We start from the raw sequence: 12,316 nt of genomic DNA on the forward strand, positions 1-12,316 counted from the left end.
AAACACATAGTGGCAGAGGTGAGTGAGTCGGCTCAGCTCCCCAATAACTAGTTAAATAAAAGGGCTAAAAGTTGCATTCTAGTATATATTTCTTCAAAATGGTTAACAAGTGGTACAATATTAACTTTTCTTTTAAATAACGCTGCATGCAAACGTTTTACCATCTCAAAGTGCTAAAAATAACTGTTATTAATATTACCCAACCTCAGAAGACTGCCAGGCTGAGTGAAATTTGAAATTATGACCACAGAAACTAAATAATGCCCTCCACAACTAAGTGGAGGGGTTATATTTCTTACATGACATGGCTGTATATTTTAATATTTGCTGTGTAGTTAAAAGTAAAATAAGCTCGCACTCGATGGAAAATTGTATTCAATAACTTATCCAAAGTGAAAGATTTGAGAGTTAAAAATGAAATGCAATGCAAGAAATGTAGAGTAGATGACCCATGTGCTGAGGTCATAAAGAGGGTAGGTGGCCCAGTTGCTTTTATATTGCAAACCCCTACTCCCTAATCTACCCCTTCCGTATAGTTGGATGGTGCCATATTCCTTTTCTTACATCCGACATATCCCTTCTACAGGATTGGCTGTTCACTAATAGCCCTTGCATATTATTTCGTTTTACTTTGTGGTCATGATACCGTGTTGTTTAATGTACAGCTTTTTTGTTCGCAGAGTAAAGATGTGAGCGAACAAAGGCTTTTATAGAGATGGATTAAAAATACTGGCCCTTTGTCAAAAATGTCTGTTTTACAATAGTTTCCTTTGCATGCCTTTTGGTTCACTGCTTACAAGACAAACGTCTTCAGACTCCTTTTCATAACGCCCTTCTTTGTGAGTACAGCTTACCTCTACCTCTACAAGGGCTAATTTGTGCACAACACCGCAATGGTATTTCGTGGATGGTGGCCCTGTGCCATTGACGTTATATTATGGCGTTGCTGATGTGGCAAAATAGTTACCTATTAAGACTTACAACCAGTGCAGATCTCTGAGTACCTGAGGCAGCTTCTCTAGTCCTGCAAGGAGCTTCCCACCAGAGGCTAGCAGACCCGTTAGCTGCATTCCCCTAGACTCCTCTCGGGTGAGAGAGCTCTCTCCAAGTGACCCTTAGTAGAGCTTTTCACATGGTGCAAGCCAGATGCGTGACTTTGTCACTTAATAATACATAATGTTGTTATTAGTGTTCATTATAATCGCACTAATATTAAGGAAAATGTTTGCTTAGCTGTTTGTTAATCTGCAGGATTGTCAGTGCTTAATTTGTAGAAAAAGAAATTGCAGGGCACTCATCAGGAGGCCACCCCAGCTTGCACCACCCATTGCCGGGACCGAACTGGCCGTAGCAGGCACCAGGCGATTCCCCGGTGGACCGCCAGGGTAGGGACTGATTTTGGGACCCTGGGAGGTGTTTTTGGTACCGGTAATATCGGCCCCCTGTAACCAACTCAGCCGAAAGCGGCCCTTGCAAACAGCTCGGGCCGCACCCCCCATGCCCTCCAGGGGGCCGGTCGAGCAGTTTGCCAGGGCTCATTTCGGTTCCCAGTCCGGCCCTGCTGCCAGGGACAATACATACACAACTACTAGCCATCACAATGCTACAAGTGTGACTCTTCAGACTGTTCGAGGCCCCACAAAACTATAGAATGGCTTGGGAGGAAGGTATTAGTCGTTTTTCTGTCTATTTGATTAACAAACAACTGTTGTGAGCTCACATCTATAATACACAACCAGCATCATCATGTGGCAGCTGTCATAAGTTCCAGTGTTGACATATAACCGGAAATGGAAACCACCAGCTAAAATTAAGCACTGATTGATGCGGAACCTCAGAACCAGCTGCTCACCTCCAGGCCCTCTGAAATCTTTAGGGAAATAAGGGTCAGTAAAGCAGGTCAGGGGAAGTGTGTTGGGAGGGGGGGGGGGATGAAGTTGCTACTGTCCTTGGTTCTGTGGTACAGGGTGATACTTCGTTATGATGGAAGATGAGGAACCTAAACACGACACAGAAATACATTTTGCATCATAAACCCTCAAATGAGTGTGATTTCTACTACCCACCCCAGTCAACTTAGGCCCTATTATGTACAGGGTGCACTTTTTCTCTTTGCGTCCGGCGCATATTAAAAAACATATGCCAGGCGCAAACAGGGAAAGTGCGCCCTATTACATAGAATACACTGCCTCTAGGGCACTCACACACTTGTGCTGCCCTGGGGGCAGCGCATTCAGGTGAAAAACAGATCAGCTTTGCAACAGCCACTCAGTGTTTCACTGTGCAGGCGGCAACCCGCCTCCACTTTTAAAGGGGTTTAGACATCCCCTTGCAGGCAGGTGCAGTGAGTGACTATACCCGCCTGCAAGGGGGTGTCTGGGGGGTCCATTGGACCCCATTTTCCCCCTCCAGGAGGCTGCTATCAGGTTGCCCCCGCAGCTTCTTTGCCTCTGCACCCGCATCTATAATACGGCACGGGCACATATGGCCACGTCCCCATGCAAGTGAGGGAACGCCCTCTTGAGAAAGCATCTGCGGCACCTTCTGTAATACCAAAGTGCCCCCGGGCTGAGCAAAGTGGGCACAAGCTCCCATTGTGCCCCCGGGGCACTTTGTGTAATACAGCCCCTGATAACTTTTGTCCTTAGATCCTATTCCTGTGTATGATTTCACTTTTCAGAAAGAGCCAGCTCGTTCTAGAGTTGATGGCAAATGGATCAATGGGAAGTTATTGAATTTGAGTGAGACATATTTAGCCATATACTTTTCACAATAAAACTAAAAATAATACTAATTCACCTTTATTGAGGACACTCACTGCAAATGTAAGTCTTAGTAAGTAAAATCGGGTAGGATTTGCTTTAGTAAATAGGAAGTTTACGTGTCCCTTTAAAAAGTGCAGATAGATACATAATCTGCAGGTATTTTTAATTGTTCTCAGTCAACACAGCACCAGTTCTTCCAACACATTAATGTTTTTTTTTTCTATTCCAAATGAAATCTCTTGCTTTTTGGCACAGAACAACAGTCCTCAAATTCAAAATCTACATTTTACCTGACTTTCCCTGACTACTTGATCAAATAGGTCAAACGTACTCCAAAATACAGCTTTTACCAAATGTTCAGAGTCTATTTTGTTTCTGCTTGGTGCGAGGACAGAAGACAACATTTGGATCCACTTCAAATGGGAATAACTGCAATATCTCTGTATTTAATCATCCTTCCTGGAATACATGGCAGTGAAACTCCAATTTCATTCAGGATGTCTAGCAGTGAGCGTCTTGACTCCAAAATACCTAATGAGGCAAAGTGAGTTCAGCCCAGTGGGCGAGGTCTTTTTTGCCTGACTGCACCCAACAATGCATCTGGGATTTGAAAATCTGGCAGGCACTGAGGGTTTTAACTTTTGATTGTGTGGTGAGTCAGAAGAGGATAGTAGCCTGCATAAGGGTTCATTTTGTAGAGTCTGGTCCTCGCAGAGAAGGCTTGGTCTCAGTATAAGGGGTAAAAGCAGCTCTCAGCGGTCTACTTAATGAGGGGCAATGAGGTCTGCTTCGATGAGGGTCAAGACAAAATTGTAAATAAAAAGCATAAATGATTGAAATTATCGAATATTATAGAACCACTCATCTATAAGCCAAACATTTTGTTTTATTAATGACCGATAATAGTCATGTTTGTGCTTCTCATTAACATTTGAAGGATACCACCAGTGCCGCTATCATCGCCACCAGTACCACATCACCTACAGCACCATCATTACCAATCAGTAGCAAAGTCGAAACATCTAACCTAGATGTGCTACTGTGTGGAAATACATTTCTGCATGCCAGTGTTTTAATGCTTTGTCACATTCAAGCCAAACCTCTTTTGTATTTGTTTTTTTAATTGTCACTTACCCTTATATTTTACTCTTCCTTTAAATCATCCATTACGATTTACATTTAGCAGTCTCTCCCTGAGTGTACTCAGACCGCATGCATATGCAACTCAACGGACTCACGGACAAAAGTATTGATTCCAAACAATATTTGCCTTACATTATGGCCTTTGGAAGGCATAGTAATAAGCTGAGTGGACTCTTACATTTCGAGTCTTCTACAAAATCAAATCTACAGCCTCAAGTCTATTATGGATAATCATCCCTATATAAAAACAAGCATTTGCAATGCAATAGGTCTCGTATTTATAAGAGTTTGAGCTATTGGCATTGTTAAAATTACAATGCCTTTTATTTATGTTTTGGTTTTAAAACAAATAAAAGGCATTGTCATTTACAATGTCCGTAGCATAAACTCGTATAAAAGCAGTGTGTGGAGTGCAGCAGTGTGTGGAGTGCAGCAGTGTGTGGAGTGCAGCAGTGTGTGGAGTGCAGCAGTGTGTGGAGTGCAGCAGTGTGTGAAGTGCAGCAGTGTGAGGCGTGCAGCAGTGTGCGGCGTGCAGCAGTGTGCGGCGTGCAGCAGTGTGCTGCGTGCAGCAGTGTTTCGTGTAGCAGTGTGAGGCATGCAGCACTGTGTGTCGTGCAGCGGCGTGCAGCAGTGTGCGGCGTGCAGCAGTGTCGTGCAGCATGCAGCAGTGAGTAATGCAGCAGTGTGTGGCGTGCAGCAGTGTGTGGCGTGCAGCAGTGTGTGGCGTGCAGCAGTGTTTCATGCAGCAGTGTGTGGCGTGCAGCAGTGTGTGGTGTGCAGCAGTGTGCTGCATGCAGCAGTGTGTGGCGTACAGCAGTGTGTGGCGTGCAGCAGTGTGTGGCGTGCAGCGGCATGCAGCAGTGTGTGGCATGCAGCAGTGTGTGGCGTGCAGCAGTGTGCGGCATGCAGCAGTGTGCGGCATGCAGCAGTGTGAGGCGTGCAGCAGTGTGCGGCGTGCAGCAGTGTGTAATGCAGCAGTGTGTAATGCAGCAGTGTGTAATGCAGCAGTGTGTGGCGTGCGGTAGTGTGCGGCGTGCAGCAGTGTGCGGCGTGCAGCAGTGTGTGGCGTGTGGCATGCAGCAGTGTGTGGCATGCAGCAGTGTGTGGCGTGGTTTGTAAACAACAAGAAAAGCGGACATCAAAGGAAGGGTGGGAGGGAACGAGCATATGGGGTGTGAGTTATAACGAAAGTTAATTGTTGTAAGAGGGGATGCAGGAAGTGAGGCCGAGTGCGCGCTGGCGAAAGCAGTCTGCTGCTTTCAAGTCCGATGCCAGATGCCAGCTTCGCGCTTGAATGCCTCACATGCACTGGACATAAACCGCATTCCTAAGGTCTTGTGCCCCTTACTAAATCTCTCTGAATGCGTGAGGCGGCGCACGCGCAGTAAGTAGCTGGTGGCAAATCGAATGCGCGTGGTTGTGCGCGTAACCGCCACCCGATCCGCCTGGGAAGCCTTTGGGAGCATTTTCTGAAGCCCCTACATAATTCTCGCTGAGCGATCGCTTACGCGATAGCCAGACGAGACCTAAAAAACAGATGAGAGTGCTAGTTGCATCTTTAATACATAGCCTTACAACTGAACAACCACTTGAGTATATGCACCTTGAGCGAAGGCTGTACCCCATCATGTTGACCAAAGAGCAGTTCCAGCCTACCTGTTGACTTTATACACTTTTTTCATACAGTTTATACATTGGGCCTGAGGGGGTTGAATGAGCTTCATGTATAAGAACTAAGTGAGTGTTCTGGAGAAGAAGCAGAGTTTGTACCTTCTAGTGCATGTACATAGATTGGAAAATGGCTGAATTTCTGTATTATTTTTATTTATATAACAGATCTATCTATAGGAAACTTAGGGTGCTGAATCAGTGAGCTGTAGTGGTGACCTTGGAGTGGGGGCGGGCTTATTCAAAGACCACGTGCATGTTGAGAAAGGGGGTAGAATGGACTAGCTGTAGTAGAGACTTCGCCCCAGTCTTAATTAGGCCAGTGGAGCCGTCACACCGAGAAAGTTGTTGGGAGAAATGAGGACGATGAGAAAGCCTTCTCAAACAACAGCAAAAAATGTGCATGGTCCACAGACTGAGGATTTACTTAAGTGTGACAGAAATGCAGTGATTAAGGGAAGAAAGGGAAAAGGGCCAGCGCTTGAGGGGCAGTCTGTGCATTTTTCTTTATAAAGCTAATGACAATGAGCGTATTAATGTCTGTTACTTTGCCTTTAAAGGTCTACTGTTTACTTCTGCATTTATGGGAGGACTATGTATGCATGAAAGTGTTTCTTTTGTACACACAAATGGGAACTATTTGTATAAACTTTAAACATTTTAGTGACTAAATCACTAGTTAAAACAGAAAAAACAATTTGTTTGAATCATGGCTACAGAGATCATTGAAGATAGTTGTTGTATGTTTTAAAGGAAATAAAATGAAGAAGCCGAAAATGCAACTTGTTTGTATCAGATTCCTTCTTTAGAATATTTATTTCTTCTTTCTTGCAGGTCACTGCCTGCCAGGAGAATATTCTCTTGATGGCTTTAAACCATGTCATCTCTGTCCTCTTGGGACCTACCAACCAGAGAAAGGCAGAACATCATGTTTTTCTTGTGGAGGTGGCCTTGGAACTAAGCACATAGGTGCCACATCATTTCAGGACTGTGAAACTAAAGGTAAGAAAGAGAAAATGTCTGAGTGGAGTATTACAGAGTTAAATACTAGTCCTTAATAAATGTAGAGTGTTCCCGGGACATTAACATCACTTGCAAATCCATAGGCAAGATTGGGTCTGATCAGAATCACAATACACCATTGGCACATAATGGATCATTTTCATAAACAATGCAAGGCAGCCAATCTAGTGGATTTTGTGTAGCACGCTTACAAATGTAATGTGTACGGCTACATAGTGCTGATTTGATTCTTCTTAGAAGTATTAAAGGCTTAGCAGGCACTAAACCCAACCACCTCCAAGACTTGCATAATGGAAATAGAGCCGCAGCTCAAGGGATTTGTTTAGTGATAAACTAGTAACAATTTAACCAAACACCACACGCACTACCTACTCGGATAGGAATTAGTATGCTCCTGCTTAATGGTATATGTTGACGAGCTTCCTATAAGTTGTATATACAGAAATGGTGCAGCTGTGTGATTAAAGTAACATCTTTTCATACCCTCTGACTTGGGAATGTCCTAACCAGGAAACATTTCCTCATCGGAGGTCAGGGTCGATAGTAATGACCATGACATCATCATCATCATCTCCTCTTTGGAGATCAGAACTCCATTTACTACATTGGTGGGTGCATATTTGATCACCCTGTTTTATACTGCCCTCCAGGCAAAGCACTTCTTAACAGACCTCTTCTCTCAAAGAATGCTTTGGTTAGTATTGTGTTAAGTTCAGTGGAACAGACGGGTGGCACACGTATTATCAGTGGAAGCATGGATTTGCATGGATTGACGGATTTTTCAGGTGTTCTGCTTTGAGACCGTTTCTCATGAAAATTGGCTGCAAGTCTGGCGCCGCATTCCTCAGTAACATCACTGCAGTTCGTGTTTACTTTAGAAGTACAAGTGGGAACTTGCGTATGGCTCAATATTTGTTGTAAAGACTCTGAGAACTTAAAATGATTTTCAATAATTCCAATTCTGGTTGATTTTGGGAATGGTGTTTACTGTCCTAGTCAGAGTCGATGCCAGTCTTGTTACCGGTAATGGATGGCAATTTATGACTACTGATTGCATCATCCAGGAAAAGGAGTGAGGCTGGCTGTGTTCAGTATATCCCATCGCTTCTGCTCTTGGGAAATAAGACTTTTTATTCCTTGGCCTCACATTAAAACAAGCCAGCATAACCCCTCCCTCTCAGCAATAGCATTCTTACAATGGGGTGTATTGTGTGAGGAGGAAAAGGTTGCAGATTTTGTGTGCATCTTACTCTTAAATTACCAGATGAAGCAGGGTAATCCGGTTCACAGTGTTTCCGGTTTTGGTTTTCATTTAACACACCAGGGCATTATGGGATTTGTAGTCTTTTCTACCTCAATTGAACCAGTTGGAGCAACGTTACACATTGAAGAAGGAACATGGACTGGATTGTGATGAGATGTCTCCAATGACTTTGAGTCATCTGGTGACTTATTTTATCTCCAAGTATAGCAGTGAGCTCAATATACTTGATATAAAGTTTTTAAACAATTACGTACACTGTCAAGTTGTGTATTTGAACTTTGTAAGCATATTAACAGTTTTTTAACTGCTCCAGTTCAGTGTTCACCTGGACATTTCTACAACAGTTCAACTCACAGATGTATCCGCTGTTCGATGGGGATGTACCAGCCGGAGTTTGGACAGAGCTATTGCATTTCATGCCCAGGAAATACCACCACGGACTACGATGGCTCGACAAATATAACGCACTGTAAAAGTAAGTATATCTTTCTGCGTGCACAAGCCTATGAGAAGAAATAGGAGTATTTATTTACCTGTGATATCAGCAATATGGAACCCACGTCACTTATGTACAAAACAACCCTGTCTTGTATCATGAGACCACATGCCTGAAGGCATTCTGAATCAGACTAGGATATTTGTACAGGCCTACAAAACCAGGCCTAAAATAGGATACTTTAAAGATAAATGTCTAAGCTTCCACCAAGTCTCCACTTTACGAGTAGGAAGTTAAGAATAATTGGAGGCCCCCCCCATCTGTCAATACTCCACATCTCTGGTGTTCATCCAAGCTGGAAGGCCGGTATGTTTATTCTCCCTGTTTGTTGAAAGTATGGAAAGGCCCATTAGCATCACTTTCCTCAAATATTCGAGAACTGGAGTTGGAATAGTAATTTATTCGCTCCTCAAATACCCAATCTTTCCTCATATACTTGGATAGTCTATGCCTCTCTTGCAGGTGTTAGGGGATGGAGAGAAATGCAGGTAATTCCGTGAGGCGAAGAGCAGACAGGATTGAACACGGACGCTGAGTGTTTATATCTCTCACATGTCGAGCAGCTTGTACCTGTGGGTGGTAAATGCAGGGGTACTGGCAGACTCCCTAGATTCACTGGTGTTTGGGTGTATCCCAGGAGCCCCCATTCTTCCTTGAAAGGGATTCACATGAATCCCATCCTCATCTCTAACCCTGCGATAGACCCTGATTACACCCCAGAGAGGGACCTTCTTGTCCAGTCGTCTAAGGATTGTTGTGTGTAATACACTATAGGTCTGATTACAAGTTGGGGAGGTTAATTCCGTCCCATGCGTAAAAGCACAGGACAGAATTGCAAGTTTAGTTTTATTTAACACATTCGATAATGATTGGAATGCGTTAAATAACCCAACATTCGTTACATTTCGTCAGGTCAGTTTACAGTATCCTGCAGTTCTGTTACATTAAACCCCAAAATCTGCATGTTAATCCCCATAAGCTCATGATAGGTGTTATTTATAGCACCTGATAAATAACATATCCTGTGGTATCGTTATTCATCAGGGACAATAAATAACGCCCTAACTTGCCCCATTGACAGTGAGGTAAGGGTTTTAGGGAAGCTTCAGTTCCTTTCCGATCTGTCCTCCTCACTTCTGCTCCATTTTTAGGTCTTGCCTAGCGCATGCACTGCTCGCCTTAGCGAGACCTATTGTTGTTTCGTTGCCGAAGGGGGACAGGAGATGTGCACGCGCCGGGACAGGCGATGTGCACGTGTACATCTCAGCTGTGGTATTCTCTCATCCCCCGTCTCGTGCCCCTTGCTTTCCGCTATGCCCTTCCCCTCGCTCATGGAGCGCAGCCAGGCACGTGCACGGCGTCTCTTAGTACTATGTATGAGGCACAACAAAAAAGCGCTGTTCACCCGCAAGGTTGGTTACACCTCGTCGCCTTCTACTCCTGTCTCAGTTCATGATGTTTCCCATTCATTACTTAACTCGTTTTGCAAACTTTTCTTCCTGCTCTCTCTTCACACAGTGCTCTTACAGCTGCGTTTTCTTTCCCGTTTGACCCACTTCCTTTTTCGCTCCCTTTCCTTTAAATTTCTTTCTCTTCCTTTATCAATGTAAATGCATGCATCACAAGTGTCTGTAGGAAGACCAAACTTCTTACAGTTCCGTGAATTGCCATCTGTGTCCCGCACGTTACGTACAGCGGTCTTCTTTCCTGGTCACTCTGCTTTTAGGTGCATTAAATTAAATAAGACACCTGTAGCATGCAGTTTAATCTCCTCCCATCTCACGAGCATTTGCACCCATTACTTTCGAAAATCTCGCAGAAGGCACTCTATCTACCGGGGTCAACCACCAGTTAGCATCGTTCATGCATAAACGATGTAGTGTAAGTTGATGAGCTACAAAATGTTGGTATTCTTTGTCCATTCAAGTGCTTTTATGGGTCACCTGTCAAACTTACGCTATTGTTTTTTCTTTTGCCTCTTTTGTTCCCATCAATCACCCCTAATTTTACCAGCACTTTTAGTCGTTCGTGCCCCCGCATTACACCCTACCTCGCCCTGCATTGCTGCGCCTTTCGGTCTCCGCGCGCTGGTGTTTTGCGTCCTGGGCCGATCATTCTCAACATCCCATCTTTTCTGACCTGGTTACTAATTAAATGAATGTTCCCGGATCAAACTGTCACTTTAAATTAATTGACTATCTGTACTATCGATTGCGGCGTTAATAGGGGTAGGAATGGGAGAGGCCTGCAGGCTCCCCCTGGGACGCGACAGGGCCCTGAACCTTCCTGCTCCCTGCCGACTGCTTCGGATTCCTCTAGTCTGGCCTGACCTTCTGTGGCGCGCATGCCCTGTCTAAACCATCACATGGCTCACGCTGGGCCATGGACTAACATCTGTAGAACGTATGCATCTTAGTGGATCCATGCAGCCTGCCATCCTGCGCATGGTGTATCCACAGATTTCCCTCGAGAATGAAGGCACAGACCCGTTTTATGCGCATGCGCCTTTAAACTGAGCCATACATTCTAGCATCCTTGTTTCCAGTATAAAATCTGATTAACGTCACGATTATAGATGTAAGGCGCGCTGCATAAACGACAATAGAAGGAAACTAGGCTGCAAGAAAAAGCAAGCATTTCAAAGCTAATCCTTTTGGCTTCTATTTTAAGTCCTACCTAAAAAATGGCTGCTACATGTCTTTTTTTGTTGCATTATGTGGGTAAAGCATCGGAGATAAATGATGAAAGGTGCAATGATTCAAAGTACTTTTAAGATACTATAATAGTCATTTTTGCAATGTAATAAGTAAGCGCAGGGCACAAGTCCTAAAAAAGCATTTGCAATGCAATTGGTCTCGCATTTGCGAAATTTTAAGCTATTGACATTGTAAATGACAATGCCTTTTATTTATGTTTTTAAAACCAACACATAGATAAAGGTTTGTCATTTACAATGCCAGTAGCTCAAAGTTTCGCAAATGTGAGATCTATTGCATTGCAAATGCTTGTTTATATCTCTCCTGCCCACCAGCAACCTCCCAGCTTCTGGTGGCAGCCTCAGCTTGCTTTGGGAGCATCCATCCATCAAGAGATAGTGTGCAGGGGTTATGATTAGGGGCTCCTGGTGTTATGGTGTTTATATTTTTGTCATTTCCGTCCGTTTTTATCCATATTTAATTTTTGCTAATTTTATCTGTATTTATCCATATTTTTTCAGGTTTTGTGCAAAAATTAGGCTGAAATGTGTATATTTCTGCATTTATTTAAACAGTTATGTACATTTTAGTATCGAGGTTGTGCAAATCTACTGCTGTTTAAGGCTCTTTACTAAAATCCCTATATTTTTTTGATCTCCTGGCCTGTCAGTCTGCACAGCTATTGGCCTGGCAGTGATGATTGACAGCATTTAGAATCACTCAAAAACAACCCAATTTCCGTTTTTATCCACATTTAAAAATAAATACAGACAGGAAAATAAATGGTTTTCTGTCTGTATTTATCTGTAAAAATCAGTAAAAACGGAAAACAGGGATCTTTAGCAAAATGACCGCAAATACGAGATCTGCTGGGGCTTGTGGTGCCTCTTAGGGGGTGCGTGGAAACTCAGTGGGTTTCACAGATATGCAGCAGTGCCATCTTGCGGTCAGGGTATTGAATCACATGAGGTCTATCAAACTGCACTTGAGCCTTAATTGGGTATTCACAGCTGTGTCCTTCAAAGGGCAGGTGGAAAACAATACCTTTACCAAAGAATGTCATGACAAAACATTAATTCTCACAGCATAATTTTGTGTAAGAAAGATTATAATGTGCATGATATAGTGCGCTCTCCTAGATTATTCCCCCCCCCCACAGTATCCCCACTCCTATTTTTAGGTCTCGCCTGAGACAGCGCTTTAGCGCTGCTCTCGCGAGAGCTTTTGTTAAAGGGGGATCTGGAAGTGCAAACGAGTGCTT

The 12,316-nt window shown here is 43.8% G+C and overlaps 1 protein-coding gene across 9 annotated transcripts in view; it reads left to right on the forward strand.

Moving 5' to 3' along the window:
• SCUBE2 (signal peptide, CUB domain and EGF like domain containing 2) overlaps positions 1-12,316 on the forward strand; it is a 486,721-nt gene that overhangs the window by 409,264 nt on the left and 65,141 nt on the right. For 8 of the 9 annotated variants that reach the window (XM_085648142.1, XM_085648144.1, XM_085648146.1 and 5 more), the window contains 2 exons: positions 6,411-6,578; positions 8,177-8,338. In XM_085648142.1, coding sequence (XP_085504268.1) covers positions 6,411-6,578; positions 8,177-8,338 — 330 coding nt within the window. The remainder of the gene's footprint in view (positions 1-6,410; positions 6,579-8,176; positions 8,339-12,316) is intronic. The other variant, XM_085648145.1, reaches the window with a different exon arrangement.

The sequence above is a fragment of the Triturus cristatus genome, chromosome 3_2, assembly GCF_964204655.1.
Source record: "Triturus cristatus chromosome 3_2, aTriCri1.1, whole genome shotgun sequence".
Lineage (NCBI taxonomy): Eukaryota > Metazoa > Chordata > Amphibia > Caudata > Salamandridae > Triturus > Triturus cristatus.